This window comes from Mustelus asterias, chromosome 3, assembly GCF_964213995.1.
Source record: "Mustelus asterias chromosome 3, sMusAst1.hap1.1, whole genome shotgun sequence".
NCBI lineage: Eukaryota > Metazoa > Chordata > Chondrichthyes > Carcharhiniformes > Triakidae > Mustelus > Mustelus asterias.
This window is the reverse complement of record NC_135803.1, coordinates 78,590,183-78,609,859: the sequence shown is the minus strand read 5'-3', so window position 1 is coordinate 78,609,859 and position 19,677 is coordinate 78,590,183. Positions and strand designations below refer to the sequence as shown.

The 19,677-nt window shown below is 50.4% G+C and overlaps 1 protein-coding gene across 3 annotated transcripts in view; it reads left to right on the top strand.

The window, feature by feature from the left end:
• The window catches only part of thap4 (THAP domain containing 4), a 78,102-nt gene that overhangs the window by 1,291 nt on the left and 57,134 nt on the right, over nt 1–19,677 (top strand). For 2 of the 3 annotated variants that reach the window (XM_078209261.1, XM_078209260.1), the window contains exon 2: nt 3,957–4,735. In XM_078209261.1, the coding sequence (XP_078065387.1) occupies nt 4,318–4,735 (418 nt within the window). In that variant the 5' untranslated portion in view covers nt 3,957–4,317. Of the gene's footprint in view, nt 1–3,956; nt 4,736–15,292; nt 15,375–19,677 lie in introns of those variants that run through there. The other variant, XM_078209262.1, reaches the window with a different exon arrangement.

The following is a 19,677-nucleotide window of genomic DNA, read 5'->3' as shown; positions in this document are numbered from 1 at the left end:
TTTTTAGGGGGAGCAGAATCATAACTATAAGTATTTGCTGCACTAATAGAACTACATGGAGTAGGGAACTACATCAGTCTGGAGCCCTCATCTTCTTACCCCTGCTTCTCCCCAAAACAAACATAAAACCTATTTCTGCCAATTGATCTCCCCCTCTAACTCAATTTCCATTTCCTGTTCAGTGTACCCCTCTGTTTGCCCCTATGAAATGCCTTTGGATGTTTTGACCATTAAAGATGCTGCATTATTGCAAATTGTTCACTGCAAACCAGCACTAGTTGCAGTATTCCTCAGCTGTGGCTCAAAGTTCTGCCACAGTTTAAATCATTGAACATTTATTGCTTCCATTCTGGGTTTACATTTACTTAAGAGCAGGGTTGTCTGATTTCACATCCTGGCACTTGGGCATGGGCCACATTCAGCATAAGTTTGAAAAAGCAAAATACTGCAGAGTCCGGAAATCCTGAAATAAAAACAATGTCCACGACACTCAACAGGTCAGGCAGCATCTGTGGAGAGCAAAGTGGATAGGTGACCTTTTGTCAGAACTGTAAAAAGCCAGTGATCCAACAGAGTTTAAGCATGAAAGGGTAAAGATGAAAAGGAGAGTGATAGGGTGGAAGGCAGGCGATATTAAATGACCAAAGGAAAATCTAGGCAGATCAGTTATACTAGTTATTTTACAGTAGTTTTTAAAAGAGGTCACCGAGGAAGTGAAAGGGAAGGTTTGTTTTACTTCTCCCATGGAGTAGTGGAACTGTGAGCATATGCTGGCCTGTTTTCCCTGTGTTGAAGATTGTGATGCTGAGCGAGAATCCTCTGCCTTCATCTCCTTGTTTTTAACCAGTCGAGGTAATTTTTCATTATTTGCCCACAGGTCCTCAGGTTTCACTCACCCCTTTACACGCCACTCGTCTCTTGTCATCACACCCTTCACTACCTTGTTGCTGCTGCTCCCAGCTTGGCAGGGAATCCTGGGCACCCATCTCATTCCTTTCTTCCTCAACTCCCCCAGAAATACAGGGAGACATCAAGGGTGCAGATCCTCTCACCCTTGAGTGATCCCCAGCATCAACCTGCCTTTGTTTCCTTGCAAGTTTCAAAATGCCCGTTTTTGTGTTTCTTGGCAAAGAGAGAATGCATGGTATAGTTATGGTCTGAAATTAATGGTCAACTTTCTCCAGTGTGCATTTTATTACTCACAGAGGAGCAGAGTAGATTTAATTCTGTGGGACCCCAGGGGAAGTAACATCATGTGGAGATGCCGGTGTTGGACTGGGGTAAACACAGTAAGAAGTTAGAGATCCTCTCCACTTGGAGCCACTGAAGTAACATCACACAGCTTTTATGTTAAATTGCTTCAGATCAACAATTCAGCAACTATAACAATTAGTCTAATTGTGGTAATTCCCATGTACAGACAAAGGAGTGTCACCTGAACTGGGAAGCCATTACTAGTTCATCTGGGTAAATCCACCTTGGGGCTGTAATTAATTAACCCATAACAATCTGTTTGTCCTACAGCTAATTTTAACCACAAAAGCCTTAAAAATAATGGCAAGGAACAACCCTGATAAGTGGAGCATAAAACAACGTGGTGGCATTAATTACAGTAATTAAGGAATCGTAATTTGTACATGACAGGAAATGGGTCAATCTATTGGAGATCTTTATCTTGGCATATTACTTTAACACCAATTTTCCAAGCAGAACCTTTGCTACACCAGTGTGATACTTGGCATTCCTACAACCAACATCCTTGAAGCCTTTTTAGGTGCGATTACCAATGTGTAAATTATAGGCCGTTTCCTCTGGTGGGTCAATGCCTATTGGAAACGGAATGCTAATTCCTTTTGTTGCGAAAAATAAAATTTATTTGTAAAATATCTGAAAGAACATTACAAAAATTTCAAAATGACCATCAAGTGCAAAATAATATTCAGGTTTCTGCATTCTGAGATGCTTCAATACAGCTAAAGCAACATTGCAGACATTTCAAAATGGTCATTTTAAATCTGCGAGATGCACTAAAGCTTGAGGCAGCCACCACAGAGGGGCAATGGGGGAAGGTCTAAGACCTTTCCGCCATGGTGAACCGAGGGAGTGGAATTGTATGAAACTCCCTTGGGCAGTATGACGCACATTGAATGTATACAGTGAATATTACATGTATCATAATTATATTGAAGTATTTCATCCATGTAGAAAACCAAAATACCTTTGCACCATTTGTAATGACCATTTTGAAATGGAATGCCAGAGTGTAATAAAAGGAGGAGACCATTTACCTCTGTTGGTCAGAGCTGGATTTGACCCATCATAACAGGCTCCTAACCCACTCAGTCTGTCTGGAGTGCTGCTCTAGCCCTGTTTGAACCAAGCTTGTCAATGTGCCCATTGTAGAAAAGTAACAGGTCACTTGTTTTTTTAAGGATATGATTTTAATCTCGTTTAAGTGTCACTTAATTTTTACTATCCAATCTCTGTCAGCCATAAACTTTTCATGTTAATGAGTGACATTCGAATTTCTGACAGCTTGTATTTCGTCACAACAGTGTCCAATTTAATATGAATTTCTCAACCTTGAGTCATTTATCGCAAAGTGTTTTGAGACTTTTTGTGAAAAGGTGCTGTATAAATACAAGTATGAACATTATTTTATTGAAATTTTGCACCTGTGCCTGAATAATGAAAACTTACAATTGTGAGGGCTGAGTTAGACAGACTTTTGATTGACAAGGGAGGACAGGAGAGCGGGGTCGAAGCGAAAACCAGATCAGTCGTGATCTTATTGGCAGGTCAGGCTCAAAGGGCTGAATGGCCTACTCATGCTGCTATGCCCTTTGTTTTTTATGCCACGTTATTCAAACAGGAAATCAACACTGATAGAGTATTTTGTCCATCTGTCTGATACAGTAAGTTGATGGCTAAGTGAGGAATCACATTGAGTCAGGGAATAATGGATGTTCTTGTAACCTCAGAAGAGTTGAGTTTGAGCATTTTCACTGAGTACATTGCTCTTTGTCAAAATGGAGGGTCTGAGCATGAACTGTGGAAACAACCTATTTTCATGACTGATTGTTCAGTCCAGGGGCAGTCCTGATCTAAATGTTTGGTTCTGATAAATATCCATTTCAGTCCATCTATCCAGGAAAAATAAAACTACTTGAGACACAATGGGCGAAACTTTGAAATTGAGTGAGAGCATTAAAAGGTGGATATACAGGTAAAGGGGACCTGCTACCAACTGCTTTTTGCTTTGAAAGTTGAGAGTTCTGTTGAAGCTTTTCTCTGTGTCATACTTTCCTGTGGGCTGATTGTAATTTTGTTCTGATCAAAGACATTGAGGTTACAATAAGTGTTGATGCAATGTACAGCTGCCTCTGCACTGCCCATGCAATGTGCTTGAACTCTACTGTGGCCCTAACATTTATTTTCAACACCAATCACCTCTTGTGGCTTCTTCAGAAGAGATCTTTCATTTTGGTGTTGAATTATGAGCAGTTTTGTGTCCTGGGCCCAGACATCACAGATTTGGCCATTTCACTTGGGACCTCTGTAACTGTCTATTGGATCATAGCTAATCTGGATCTTTAATCCATGCTTTAGCTCAGTAACCTTTAAGAGTCTTACCGAACAATTTTATCAATCCCAGTTTTTAAATTTTCAGTTAAACAGCCGCCCCCACCACCCCCCACCACACCACTATCCTCAATAGCTTTTTGAGAGAGATTTCTACTAAACGTTGTGTGAAGTAATTACCAGACATCACCCCAAATGGCCTACCCTAACTTTAAGGTTATGCCCTTTTGCTCTGGACTACTTGTTAACTTTATTTAGAGAAAATGTTCCGGATGTTGGAAGAGTAATTGTATTATTTTTTCGTAAAAACTGAAAGGTGCAGTTGAAAGGGGTGATTCAAGGGTTATTTTCAGTTTTTTCTGTTCTCCTGCCAGATTCCCTTTGAAAGATGCCAAACGTTTGGCAAAATGGATTGCTGCTGTTGGGCGGAGTGACTGGAGACCAACCAAATTTTCCTTCTTATGCAGCGTTCACTTCACCAAGGATAGCTTTCAGAAGCGCCAGGAGGACCAGCTGCATCGACTCAAATTCAATGCTGTTCCTTCCATCTTTCACTTCTCAGACAATCAGAAGAAAATAAATGGTGGACGCAATTGTTGCCAGAGTGCAGCCAAAATACAGCAGGCTCCAGTGAATCAGGAAAGGACGTCCAGTGGCAACCTGACCTCTGAAGTATTGGATGGTGAAGCAACTGAGCTTCTCAACTCCAGTTTTTTAACTGTGGGCAGTGATCATATGCCTCAGAGAGTTTCTGTGGTGGATGAAAGTGGTGTCACCTTCCAGTCTTCCTCCGTGCCAGTTGAACCAGTTGAGTATACAGTTGTTGAACAGCAGTGCACTCTGAAGTCTGATGGCGGCCAGGCCCCTTATGTTGAAAGGCTGCTGATTGACGGCACTGTTCCATTTCTTGATGATGCTACCCCATCTGCTTCTGGTGCATGTAAACTAATCAATTCGCTGCACTCCTACTGCTTGTCCCCACCACACAATGCATTCCTTAAAGACCAATTCATGAAAAAGAACACCAAACTTAAACACTTGAGACAGCAAAGCAGTCGGGTTGTGAAACGAGTAAAACGACTAGAGGGGTTGATCCGTAAGCTTCAGGAAACCAATTCCACACTCGTAAGGTGCCTTTTGCCTCAGGATCATGGTTAGTGGCACCTTTACTTTTTCAGCATTTACAATGATTGGACATCCAAACCCACAATTTTGTGTGTGCAAGACTAAAAATTCACTTTTGATAAACTATTTACTCTAAAACTGAGAACCTCTGCTATTTGTGATATATATAAATGATTTGGAAGAAGGTGTAACTGGTGTAATCAGCAAGTTTGCGGATGACACGAAGATGGCTGGACTTGCGGATAGCGAAGAGCATTGTCGGGCAATACAGCAGGATATAGATAGGCTGGAAAATTGGGCGGAGAGGTGGCAGATGGAGTTTAATCCGGATAAATGCGAAGTGATGCATTTTGGAAGAAATAATGTAGGGAGGAGTTATACAATAAATGGCAGAGTCATCAGGAGTATAGAAACACAGAGGGACCTAGGTGTGCAAGTCCACAAATCCTTGAAGGTGGCAACACAGGTGGAGAAGGTGGTGAAGAAGAAATATGGTATGCTTGCCTTTATAGGACGGGGTATAAAGTATAAAAGCTGGAGTCTGATGATGCAGCTGTATAGAATGCTGGTTAGGCCACATTTGGAGTACTGCGTCCAGTTCTGGTCACCGCACTACCAGAAGGACGTGGAGGCGTTAGAGAGAGTGCAGAGAAGGTTTACCAGGATGTTGCCTGGTATGGAGGGTCTTAGCTATGAGGAGAGATTGGGTAAACTGGGGTTGTTCTCCCTGGAAAGACAGAGAATGAGGGGAGATCTAATAGAGGTGTACAAGATTATGAAGGGGATAGATAGGGTGAACGGTGGGAAGCCTTTTCCCAGATCAGAAGTGACGTTCACGAGGGGTCACGGGCTCAAGATGAGAGGGCGAAGTATAACTCAGATATTAGAGGGATATTTTTTACACAGAGGGTGGTGGGGGCCTGGAATGCGCTGCCAGGTAGGGTGGTGGAGGCAGGCACGCTGACATCGTTTAAGACTTACCTGGATAGTCACATGAGCAGCCTGGGAATGGAGGGATACAAACGATTGGTCGAGTTGGACCAAGGAGCGGCACAGGCTTGGAGGGCCGAAGGGCCTGTTTCCTGTGCTGTACTATTCTTTGTTCTTTGTTCTAACCTCCTGACAGAAAATTCAGTCTTTGATTTAGCTCCAAAGAAATGTGGTGAACTTACTACCACTACCTTCCAGATATTTACAGTAGACCGGAATGAGCTTACAGATCAGACTTTGTGCCTTATGCCCACATATTCTCTCTCTACTCTCATATGTGAAGAGTGACCACTGCCTGTGGACCCACTAACCAACAAGTCACTAATTTTCAGTCAAGTTCCCACACGCACTGTCTAGATTCATGCATTACAAAAATAGTTGCATGTGTTTTGAATTGCCCTGGTCAATTGAGCTCTCTAATGTTCAGTAAATATGTACTCTAGCTCCAAGGTTCATGTCAAGGTAGTTAGAAGACTGCTGAACCCATCCCACTTGAAAGGGGAGAGATACATAATTATGTAATCAATCTCTTTCCCAGTGATGCTTTGCATGACATTGTAAAGGAGATGATAGCATTTGATTCGGGCATTTCTGAAAAAAATGTCCTTTTTCATAGATCATGGACAGGATTTTCCATGGCCCTGGTGACATATTTCACAGCGGCGGAGGTGGTCCGCCATTAGCTGGCACTGGGATCTTATGGTCCTGCCGCTATCAACAGGGTTTCCCATTGTTTGCAACTGCCAGGGAACCCATGGTGAGGCCTTGCCATCAGTGAGACTGGAAGATACTGCCGACGGGAATGGCCAGAAAATTCCGGCCCATGTATTAGAAAAAGTCTCCTAGGGGCTCCTTTGCTCCCCACACCATGTGAAGCAATGAACTAACCAATGGAGATATGCAGGTGGATGCCACCCAGTGATCTATTCCAGCATTGCAAGATTCAAAGGGGTGTGGAAAGTAAAGATCAGAAAATTCAAGGGATTTCTGTTCCAATTGTCCATTTGTATCAGTTCCTGAAAACATGCTCACTTGTTGGTGACTGCTTCTTCAAAATTGGATGGTTGTAAATTTTGATTGGGATGCCTTGCAGATCTTCAGCTGCACGGCACGGTGGCACTGTGGTTACCATGGCTGTCTCAGTTCCAGGGACCCGGGTTCGATTCCCGGCTTGGGTCACTGTCTGTGTGGAGTTTGCACGTTCTCCTCGTGTCTCGTGGGTTTCCTCCGGGTGCTTCGGTTTCCTCCCACAGTCCAAAGATGTGCAGGTTAGGTAGACTGGTCATGCTAAATTGCACCTTAGCGTAAATTAGAGGGATTAGCAGGTAAATAGGTGGGATTACGGGGATAGGGTATAGGTGGGATTGTCGTCGGTGCAGACATGATGGGCCGAATGGCCTCCTTCTGCACTGTAGGGTTTCTATGATTTCAGCCAGAAATGTTGAATGAATGATCCATCCTCGCCTCCTCTGGAGATCCCGAACTTCACATATGCCAGGCTTCAGCTGATTCAATTAACTTAGAAACATAGAAAATAGAAGCAGAAGTAGGCCATTCGGCCCATCAAGCCTGCTCTGCCATTCATTCTCATCATCAACTTCAATATCCTGATCTTGCCTTTCCCCCATATCCCTTTTGCTCCAAGAGATATATTCTCGGGGAAATTTTCTCGAGACCATTTCTTTTTGAAATCAGACAATGTTTTGGCCTCAACTACCTCCTGTGTAAGTGAATTTCACACATTCACCACCACTCTCTGGATGAAGAAGTTTCTCCTCACCTCAGTTCTAAAAGGTTTACCCCTTATCCTCAAACTATGACCCCTAGTTCTGGACTCCCCTACCATCAGGAACATTCTTTCTAAATCTTCCCTGCCTTATCCTGTTTTAATTTGATATGTTTCTATGAGATCCCCTCTCACTCTCCGAAACTCCAATGAATGCAATCCTAACCGACTTGAGTTTCTCCTCAAATGTCAGACCTGCCATCCCAGGAATCAGCCTGGTAAACCTTCGCTGCATTCCCTCTAGAGCAAGGTCATCCTTCCTCAGATAAGGGGGGCGGGGGTAGGGAAGATTAGAAGATTGAATTTAGAAACATAGAAACATAGAAAAACAGGCCCTTCGGCCCCACAAGTTATGCCGAACATAACCCTACCTTTCAGGCCTACCTATGACCCTCCATCCTATTAAGTTCCATGTACTCATCCAGAAGTCTCTTAAAAGACCCTATTGAGTTTGCCTCCACCACCACTGACGGCGGCCGATTCCACTCGCCCACCACCCTCTGTGTGAAAAACTTCCCCCTAACATTTCCCCTGTATCTACCCCCCAGCACCTTAAACCTGTGTCCTCTCGTAGCAGCCATTTCCACCCTGGGAAAAAGCCTCTGAGAGTCCACCCAATCTATGCCTCTCAACATCTTATATACCTCTATTAGGTCTCCTCTCATCCTACGTCTCTCCAAGGAGAAAATACCAAACTCCCTCAGCTTATCCTCATAAGGGCATGCCACTCAATCCAGGCAACATCCTTGTAAATCGCCTCTGCACCCTTTCAATCTTTTCTACATCCTTCCTGTAATGAGGCGACCAGAACTGAGCACAGTACTCCAAGTGGGGTCTGACGAGGGTCTTATGTAGCTGCATCATTATCCCTGGACTCCTAAACTCAATCCCTTGATTGATAAAGGCCAGCACACCATATGCCTTCTTAACCACCTCCTCCACCTGCGGGGCCGATTTTAGAGTACTCTACAATCCTCTGATCCTCTACAGTACTAAGAGTCTTTCCCTTTATATTGTACTCCTTCATCCCATTTGACCTGCCAAAATGAACCACTACGCATTTATCTGGATTGAAGTCCATCTGCCACTTCTCCGCCCAGTCTTGCATCCTATCTATGTCCCTCTGTAACTTCTGACATCCCTCCCGACTATCCACAACCCCACCAACCTTCGTGTCATCGGCAAACTTACCAACCCATCCCTCCACTTCCTCATCCAGGTCATTTATGAAAATGACAAACAGCAAGAGTCCCAGAACAGATCCCTGGGGCACACCACTGGTGACCGACCTCCAATTAGAAAAAGACCCATCTATACACACACTCTGCCTCCTTTGGGCAAGCCAGTTCTGGATCCACAGGGCAGCAGCACCTTGGATCCCATGCCCTCTCACTTTTTCTAGAAGCCTTGCATGGGGGACCTTATCGAACGCCTTGCTAAAATCCATATAAACCACATCTACCGCTTTCCCTTCGTCAATGTGTTTAGGCACATTTTCGAAGAACTCCACCAGGCTCGTAAGGCACGATCTGCCTTTGACAAAACCATGCTGAGTATTCTTGAGCATACTAAACCTCTCTAAATGCTCATAAATCTTGTCCCTCAGGATCTTCTCCATCAGCTTACCAACCACTGAGGTTAGACTCACCGGTCGGTAATTTCCTGGGCTATCCCTATTCCCCTTCTTGAAAATAGGAACCACATCCGCAATCCTCCGGCACCTCTCCCGTCTTCATCGACGACGCAAAGATCATCGCCAGAGGCTCTGCAATCTCTTCCCTCGTCTCCCACATTAACCTGGGGTACATCCCATCCGGACCCGGCGACTTATCTATCTTGATGCCATTCAAAGATTCCAGCACATCCTCTTTGTTAAAGTCCACATACTCCATCTTTTCAGTCCACTGCAAGCCCGCAGTACATCCACCCAGGTCCTTCTCCTCTGTAAAAACCGAGGCAAAATGCTCATTAAGCACCTCTGCCATTTCTGCTGGTTCCGTACAGATTTTCCCGCCTTCACCTTTTATAGGCCCTATTCCTTCACGTTTCATCCTTTTACTCGTCACATATTTATAGAACGCCTTAGGGTTTTCCTTAATTCTACCTGCCAAGGCCTTCTCGTGACCCCTTCTGGCTCTCCTAATTTCCTTCTTTAGTCCCTTCCTACAATCCGTATACTCATACTAGATCCCTATCATCGCCAAGCTCTCTGAACCTTTTGTACACTTTCCTTTTCTTCTCGACGAGGTCCCGCACAGCTTTCGTGCACCACGGTTCCTTTAACCTACCAACTCCTCCCTGTCTGCTTGGAACGTTGTCCTGTAGAACTCTAGACAGACATTCCTTGAAAAACTGCCACCTCTCTTCAGTACATTTCCCCGAGAATACCTCCTTCCAATTTACTCCTCTAATTTGCTGCCTTATGTCTTCATATTTCCCCTTACTCCATATAAACGCTTTCCTAGCTTGCCTGATCCTCCCTTTTTCCAATGCAGGCATAAAGGAGATAGAGTTATGATCGCTATCCCCAAGATGCTCTCCCACTGAGAGATCTGACACCTGTCCAGGTTCATTGGTCAGTATCAGATCAAGTACAGCCTCTCCTCTTGTAGGCTTGTCCACATGCTGTGTCAGGAAACCCTCCTGAACACACCTAACAAACTCCTCCCCATCCAATCCCCTTACCCTAGGGATATCCCAATCTATGTTTGGGAAATTAAAGTCTCCCATCACAACAACTCTGCTATTATTGCAACTCTCCAGGATCTGTTTCCCTATCTGCTCCTCCACCTCCCTGTTACTATTGGGCGGCCTATAAAAAAACTCCCAGCAAAGTGATCGACCCCTTCCCACTCCGAACTTCCACCCGCAGAGACTCTGTAGACAATCCCTCCACAGCATACACCTTCTCTACAGCTGTAACACTATCCCTGATCAGCAGTGCCACTCCACCCCCTCTCTTGTCTCCCTCCCTGTCCTTCCTGAAACATCTGAATCCCGGCACTTGGAGTATCCATCCAGTCCTGTCCCTGAGACATCCAAGTCTCCGTAATGGCCACCACATCACACTTCCAGGCATCGATCCACGCTCTGAGCTCATCCCCTTTATTCACGATACTCCTGGCATTAAAGTAAACACATCTCAATCCTTTGGTCTGAGCTCTCCCCTTCTCTTTGATGATCAAACTGGTCTACTCCTGCTTCTATTTTCTATGAAGCAAAGTATGAATTTAGTTCCCCAGCCATTTCTTTGTTTCCCATTATGAATTCTTCTGTCTCTAACTGTCAATCTTTTTTATCTTTACATACCTACAGTAACTTTTACAGTCAGTTTTTCAGTTTTTATGTTCCCCTCCACCTTCCTTTCATTTTTTTTCCCCTTCTTAATCAATCCTTTGGTCCTCCTTTGCTGAATTTTAAAGTGCTTCCAAACTCTACTGCTTGTCATCAAACAAAAATCATGCCAGTTTGGTCTCCATGGATGCCATCAGTTGTTTCTTCATGCCATTTTTGAAGGTTTGGACCAGCCGTTCTGCCAGTCCATTCGACAAGGGGTGATGAACTGCAGTTCAGACATGTTGGATGCCATTAGAGGGCACAACATTCTGGAAATCACTGTTCGTAAAGGCCGTGCTGTTATCGAAAACAGGACTTCTGGTATTCCGTGTGTACTAAAGCTTTGCCATAATTTCTCAATCGTAGTCGTAGAGCCCATGCGGTGTACCTCCAACCATTTGGAGTGTGGGTCTACCATGATTAAAAACATCGAACCCATTAAGGGCCCCACAAAGTCCACATGTACACATACCCATGATCGAACAAGGGTGTAGGGAGGCCACATCACTTCACCAAGTCTGTGATGTCAGAGTCAAGACCAGGCAACTAGACACAACTCTTAGCCAGCATTTTCTTTTTTGATACTCCCGGACGGCCATTATGTAATTTTGTTAATATTGGATGTCGTCCTGGGGGTGGGACAACTACTCAGGATCCCCAAAGAATAATCTCATCCTCAACACTAAGCTAATACGGTGGGGTTTAATTCCTTCGGAGGTTGGCCCTTGGAATCCATTTTAGTTAAGTTTGGATCTTTTGGGTCCAGGCCTTAATCTGCCTTGTGGACACTGGCAGAGTCACTAAAAAATTTAAAGCCATCACAACCTCTTCCAATGCTGGTAAAGGAGCCAGGCCTATGGCATTAACTATCTGGGTCCCAGAGTGGTGTTTTGGAAGATATTCGTAGGCTGCCAATAATTGCCTTGTCCTCTTTGAAAAGGCCCAGCAAGGGTTTATGGTCGTTAACACAGAAATATGTCTACCATAGACACATTGATGGAACTTTTTCACACCATATATGACTGCCAACCCTTTTTTCTCAATCTGAGAATACCTTCACTCCACATCCGAAAGGTCCTATGCACGTACATAATAAACTTTTCCATCCCGTCTTTTCAGCAATGTGACAGCACCACCCCAATCTTGTATGGGGAAGTGTCACAAGTCAATATAAGTTCTTTGTAAGGGTCAACATGGGCCAGTAGATTAGAGGACAATAGCTGACATTTGATTTTTGATAAAGCCTCTGCCTGCGGAGCTTCCCAGGACCATCTCTGGTATTTTTATAGCAGGGTATGCAAGGGGAGAAGCATGGAAAATGGCTTCGGATAAATTTTCCATAATAATTGATGAATCCCAAGAGGATTTTAACTCTGTGGTGTTCCTTGGGGTTGCTGCTTCCTTGATGTTCTTTACCTTATCCTCTACTGGATGTAACCCCTTGCCATACTCAGTAGACTAAATAGGTTAATTCGGCCACTTGGAAGGCACATTTCTCCCTCTTCAGGTGAAAATTCAGGTGGGCATGCTACTTATCGAGTTTGATCCCCCATATCCTTTGATCCCCTTCACCTCAAGTGCTATATCTAACTGCTTCTTGAAAACATGCAATGTTTCTGTGATAGTGAATTCTATAGGCTGACCACTCTCTGAATGACGAAATTTCTCTTCATCTGTGTCCTAAACGGTTTTCCTGTATCCTCAGACTGTGACTTCTGGTTCTGGGTACCCCTACCATTGGGGACATTCTTATGCAGCTACCCTGTCTAGTCCTCTTAGAATTTTATACGTTTCTATGAGATTCCCCGTCATTCTTCTGAACTCCAGTGAATATAATCCCAAGCAACTCAATCACTCATACGTCAGTGACACCATCCCAGGAATCAGTCTGGTAAACATTCTCTTCACTCCCTCTAGAGCAAGGATACCTAAACTGCCTATAATATTCCAGGTGTGGTTTCGCCAAGGCCCCGTATAATTGCATTAAGATATCCCTGCACTTGTACTCGCTATGAAGACCAACATACCATTTGCCATTTTTACGGCCTGCTGCACCTGCATGCTTACCTTCAGTGATTGGTGTACGAGGACACCCAGGTTTTGTTGAACATTCCCCTTCTAATTTATGCCCATTTAGATAGTAATCTGTCTTCCCATTTTTTGCTATCAAAGTGGATAACCTCACATTTATTCAAATTGTACTGCATCGACCTATCATTTGCCCACTCACTCAACTTGTCCAAATCACACTGAAGGATCTCTGCATCCTCCTCACGGCTCACCCTCATCTGCAAATCTGGAGATATTAAATTTAGTTCCCTCACCTAAACCATTAATATATATTAATATATATAGTGAATAGCTGGGGTCCCAGCACTGATCCCTGCAGTACCCCACTCATACCCCATTTGGAAAAAGACCTGTTTGTTTCCTGTCTGCCAAAGAGTAGGAATAATCAGTTTTCTATCCATCTCAACATGCTACCCCCAATCCCATGTGCTTTAATTTGACACATAATGACCCATGCTAATCTTTTATGTGGAACTTTGTTGAAAGCCTTCTGAAAATCCAAATAAGCCACATCCACTGGCTCCCCCTCATCAACTCCACTAGTTACATCCTCAAAGAATTCCAGTAGATTTGTCAAGCATGATTTCATTTTCATAAATCCATTCTGACTCTGTCCAACCTTGCCACTGTTTGCTATAGTGTTTGCCAAGTGTTTTGCTATAAAATCTTTGATCATGGACTCTAGAATTTTCCCCATGCTTGAGTCGTCTATAATTCCGTTTTCTCTCTACTTCCCTTTTAAATAGTGGGGTTACATTAGCTATCCTCCAATCTGTAGGAACTGTCCCAGAGTCTATAGAATCTTGGAAGATGAGCACCAATGCATTCACCATTTCTCGGATGACTTCCTTAAGTACTTTGGGATGTAAATGATCAAGCCCTGGGGATTTATTGACCTTCAATTCCATCAGTTTCCCCAACACCATTTCTCTATTAACACGGATCTCATTCAGTTCCTTCCTCTCAATAAACCTTGTGTTCCCCAACATTTCTGGTATGTTATTTGTGTCCTCTGTGTAGACAGAACCAAAGTATGTATTCATTTGGTCAGCCATTTCTTTGTTTCCCATTATAAATTCCTCTGCTGTTCTGCATTCTCAAGTGATAAGGCTATTTCAATGGCTTTTTTTAGTCCACGTTGCATTATGCTAAAAGCTTCTTTTGGATTGTTATGTCATTTATGCCACATACCAATGTGTCGTGCAACATTTCATTAAGAGGCAATCTCTGGAGAATTACAGGGAGCTTCGGGTTGTAGTGGCTTTTTAAGCAGGTTAGCGAGCTCATTTGTATCGTGCTGAAAGTCAGGGCCCCACATGATGTCAACAAAACCACCTTTTTTTCGTCTCCTTCAATGTTGTTAGCATGGAAAAAGTAACATATCCGCTCAGTACATTGGGCCCAGTCTTGTCCACTGGTATCATCGAGTTCAAGTTTCCCGAAATGAAGCACACTGGCTTTTTCTTACTATAAAAGATTCATTTGGGGGTAAAGATGAAGAAAAAACAAGTTTCTCCTTGTGGTGGTGGGGAGGCGGGGCTGGGGGGGCGCGTGAGGCGGGGCTGGGGGGGCAGCGCGGGAGGCGGGGCTGAGGGGGCAGCGCGGGAGGCGGGGCTGGGGGGGCAGCGCGGGAGGCGGGGCTGGGGGGGCAGCGCGGGAGGCGGGGCTGGGGGGGCAGCGCGGGAGGCGGGGCTGGGGGGGCAGCGCGGGAGGCGGGGCTGGGGGGGCAGCGCGGGAGGCGGGGCTGGGGGGGCAGCGCGGGAGGCGGGGCTGGGGGGGCAGCGCGGGAGGCGGGGCTGGGGGGGCAGCGCGGGAGGCGGGGCTGGGGGGGCAGCGCGGGAGGCGGGGCTGGGGGGGCAGCGCGGGAGGCGGGGCTGGGGGGGCAGCGCGGGAGGCGGGGCTGGGGGGCAGCGCGGGAGGCGGGGCTGGGGGGGCAGCGCGGGAGGCGGGGCTGGGGGGGCAGCGCGGGAGGCGGGGCTGGGGGGCAGCGCGGGGCAGCGCGGGAGGCGGGGCTGGGGGGGCAGCGCGGGAGGCGGGGCTGGGGGGGCAGCGCGGGAGGCGGGGCTGGGGGGGCAGCGCGGGAGGCGGGGCTGGGGGGCACGCGGGGAGGCGGGGCTGGGGGGGCAGCGCGGGAGGCGGGCTGGGGGGGCAGCGCGGAGGCGGGGCTGGGGGGGCAGCGCGGAGGCGGGGCTGGGGGGCAGCGCGGGAGGCGGGGCTGGGGGGAGCGCGGGAGGCGGGGCTGGGGGGGCGCGGGAGGCGGGGCTGGGGGGCGCGGGAGGCGGGCTGGGGGCGCGGAGGCGGGGCTGGGGGGGGCGCGGGAGGCGGGGCTGGGGGGCCGGGCGAGGCGGGGCTGCCGGAGGGCGGGGGCTGGGGGGGGGGGGCCGGCGGGGAGGGGGCGGGCTGTCCGGAGAGGGGGGCGGGCAGGAGGGCCTGCGGGGAGGGGGGCGGGGCTCGGCAGTGATGGCCGGCGCTGCGGCGGAAGCAGGTAAACACGGAGCGGGCCTGGGGTGGTGTTGAAGCAGATTCCGGCTCACACCGGGGCAGTGGAAATATGGAGCCCAGACATAGTGTTTTTCAATCACTAACAGAAAGGAGATTAGAGAGAGGGATTGAGGGGGAGAGTGGGTGAAAGAGACGGATATAAAATGTCTGCAGAAGGAGGCTATTCGGCCCTTCGAGCCTGCACAAACGATTCCACAGTAAGAAGTTTAACAACACCAGGTTAAAGTCCAACAGGTTTATTTGGTAGCAAAAGCCACACAAGCTTTCGGAGCGCTGCTCCTTCATCAGGTAAGTGGGAGTTCTGTTCACAAACAGGGCATATACAGATACAAACTCAATTTACAAAATAATGATCGGAATGCGAGTCTTTACAGGTAATCAAGTCTTAAAGGTACAGACAATGTGAGTGGAGAGAGCGTTAAGCACAGGTTAAAGAGATGTGTATTGTCTGCAGACAGGACAGTTAGTGAGATTTTGCGAGTCCAGGCAAGTCGTGGGGGTTACAGATAGTGTGACATGAACGATTCCACCCAGGCCCTATCCCCCTCGCTGCATGTATTCACCTTGTTAGTCCCCCTGACCGTAAGGGGCAATTTTGTATTACCAAATTTGATTTGAATTATTGTCACATGTACTGGGATATGTGAAAAGTATTGTTTCTTGCACGCTATACAGGCAAACCATAGACCTCATGAGTTACATAGGGGAAAAGGAAAGGATGCAGTTTATACTGTTGTAGCTACAGGTATGGTGAAGAGAAAGATCAGATTAATATATGATAGAAACGTTCAAGAGTCTGATGACAGCAGGGAAGAAGTTGGTACGTGTTTTAAAAATTTGTGTCTCTTTCCCAATGGAAGAAGGTGTAAGAGAGTATGTTTGGGGTGCATGGCGCGTTTGATTCTGCTGGTTGATTCCCTGAAGCAGTGGGAAGTGCATGGAATCAGAGAATCCCTACACTGCAGAAGGAGGCCATTTGGCCCATTGAATCTGCACTGGCCACAATCTCACCCAGGCCCTATTCCTGTAACCCCACATATTTACTCTGCTAATCCCCCTGATATTAGGGACTAATTTAGCATGCCCAATCAACCAAACCCACACATCTTTGGACTGTGGGAAGAAACCAGAGCACCCAGTGGAAACCCACGCAGACATGGGGAGATTGTGCAAACTGCACACAGCCAGTGACCCAAGGTCGGAATTGAACCCGGGTCCCTGACACTGTGAGGCAGCTTGCCACTGTGCCACCTGTGTTGATGGAGTCAATGGATGGAAGGCTGGTTTGCGTGATGGACTGGGCTCGGTTCACAATCCTTTATAGCTTCTTGCGGTGTTGTAAAGAGCAGGATCATACCAAGCTGTGATACTACCAGATGCTTTCTATGGTGCCTTTGTAAAAATTGACTCGCAGTGTGTGGTGAACCATAGATGGTTACCACTATGGGTACTTGTACATATGTTACTCTTGTTACTGTTGGGGTTAGGGTTGGGGTGTTCCACCTGTTAGCATTGTTCTGTGGTACACTCCGTTTGGCTCCGCCTTCTTACAGGAGTATAAAGGTCACTGCTACTTCCTAGTGGCCCTTAGTCTGGGATAGTATTGTTAAGCAGTATGCCCTATTCTTGTTGCGAATAAAAGCCTTTATTCCCAGGTAAGACCTAGCCTCCCGAGTGAATTGATCGCGCATCACAGTGGACATGCTGAATTTCCTTAGCCTTCTGAGAAAGTACAGGCTTTGGTGAGCTTTCTTAACAGTAGCACTGATGTGGAGGGAGCAGGACAGATTTTTGGTGATCTGAACACCTACGAACCTGAAGCTCCTAACGATCACCATTTCATCGATGTACACAGATCCCCTCGCCCCGCCCGCCCCTCGCTCACGCCACTCCTCCTCTCTCCCCCTCCCCTCCCCCCCCCCCTCCCCTCCCCCCCCCCCCCCCCCCCCCCCCGCGCCCCTGGCGATGGCCCCTCCCTCCCTCGCCCGCCACCCCCCTCCCTCGCCCGCCACCCCCCCTCCCTCGCCCGCCACCCCCCCCCCCAGCGACGGCCCCTCCCCTCACCCCACCCGCCGGCGACGCCCCCTCCCCTCCCCCCCGGCGACGCCCCTTCTCTTTGCCCCCCCCCCCACCCGGCGACACCCCCTACCCTCACCCCCCCCCTCCTCCGGTGACGTCCCCTCCCCTCGCCCCCCCCGGCGATGCCCCCTCCCCTCGCCCGCCCCCCCCCCCCCGGTGACGCCCCCTCCCCTTGCGCCCCCCCCGGCAACACCCCCTCCCCTCGCGCCCCCCCCCCCCCCCCCCCCCCCCCCCCGGCAACAGCCCCTCTCCACGCGCCCCCCCGGCGACACACCCTCCCCTCGCGCGCCCCCCCCGGCGATGCCCCCTTCCCTCGTGCCCCCCCGGCCAACAGCCCCCCTCCTCACGCCCCCCCCACCCGGCGACGCCTCCCACCCCCGGCGACGCCCTGCCCAACACCCTCCTCCGCCCCCCCCCCCCCAAAACCTGGTGATGCCCCGGAGGCTCCCCGCCTCGCCCCCCCCCCCCCCACCACCCCCTCGGCCCGGCAGCCCCCACCCCCTCGGCCCGGAGGCCCCCCCCCCTCGGCCCGGAGGCCCCCCCGCCTCGGCCCGGAGGCCCCCCCCCCCCCCTCGGCCCGGAGGCCCCCCCCCCCCCCCCCTCGGCCCGGAGGCCCCCCCCCCCCCCCCCCCGGGCCCGGAGCCCCCCCCCCCCTCGGCCCGGAGCCCCCCCCCCCCCCTCGGCGCGGAGGCCCCCCCCCTCGGCCCGGAGGCCCCCTCCCCCCCCCCTCGGCCCGGAGGCCCCCCCCCCCCCTCGGCCCGGAGGCCCCCCCCCCTCGGACCGGAGGCCCCCCCCCCCCTCGGACCGGAGGCCCCCACCCCCCTCGGACCGGAGGCCCCCCCCCCCCCTCGGACCGGAGGCCCCCCCCTCAGACCGGAGGCCCACCCTCGGACCGGAGGCCCCCCGCCCCCCCCTCGGACCGGAGGCCCCCCCCCCTCGGACCGGAGGCCCACCCCCCTCGGACCGGAGGGCCCCCCCCCCCTCGGACCGGAGGCCCCCCCCCCTCGGACCGGAGGCCCCCCCCCCCCTCGGACCGGAGGCCCCCCCCCCTCTCGGACCGGAGGCCCCCCCCCCCCCTCGGACCGGAGGCCCCCCCCCCTCGGACCGGAGGCCCCCCCCCCCCTCGGACCGGAGGCCCCCCCCCCCCCCCTCGGACCGGAGGCCCCCCCCCCCCCCGGACCGGAGGCCCCCCCCCCTCGGACCGGAGGCCCCCCCCCCTCGGACCGGAGGCCCCCCCCCCCCCCCCCCCTCGGACCGGAGGCCTCGCCCCGTAGGCCCCCCTCACCCCGGAGGCACCCACCCCCCCCCGCCCCCGAGTCCCCGCCCCGGAGGACTGGGCCCCCCCCAGCCCTGAAGGCCCCCACCCCGGAGGCCCCCACCCCGGAGGCCCCCCCCCCCCAGAGGCCCTGCCCCCGGGGGGGCCCACCGACCCTGGAGGCCCGGCCCGAAGGCCCCCCCCTCCCCGCCCCGGTGGCCCCCCACGCCCCCCTCCCCCCACTGCCCCGGAGGCCCCCCCTCCCCTGCCGCCCCGGAGGCCCCCCCCTAAAACCCGTCATGCCCCCTCCCCTCCTCTTGCAACGCCCCCTCCCCCTCCTCCCCCCTCCGGCGACGCTCCCCATTCCGGCGACGCCCCCCCTGGCGATGCCCCCTCCCCTCCCCCCCCTCCGGCGACGCCCCCTCCCCTCCCCCCTCCGGTGACGCCCCTCCCTCCCCCCCCCCCCCCCCCCCCAAGCTCCAGTGACGCACCCTCCCCTCTCCCCCCCCCGCCACCGGCGATGCTCCCCCCTCTGGCGACGCCCCCTCCCCTCCCCCTCCGGCAACGCCCCCTCCCTTCCACCCCCCCCCCTGACCATTTCCCTCCCTTCCCTTACCCCCGATGGATCCCCCCTCATCCCTTGCTTTTGTCCCCACCCTGAAGTTTTGTTATTTTGGATAACTTTCCCAGGTGTTAAAGCGTCAGGCATGAAGACTTTGGATGCATGATTGGATATTTTTTACTTGCTTTTTTTAGGAAAAATGTTAGTGCTACTTGTCTGAGCAGTCTGACCGATTGGGGCATAACCTTTTCTTTTGATTTTGGTCGATGACACACATTTTCAATGATATTATTCACAGAAGGACAGCTGATGTTGACTGTGGCATTGCGTTTCTTTCTCCATAAACCACCTCACTACAAAGTGTGAAGGATATCAGAATGTGCCTGCACA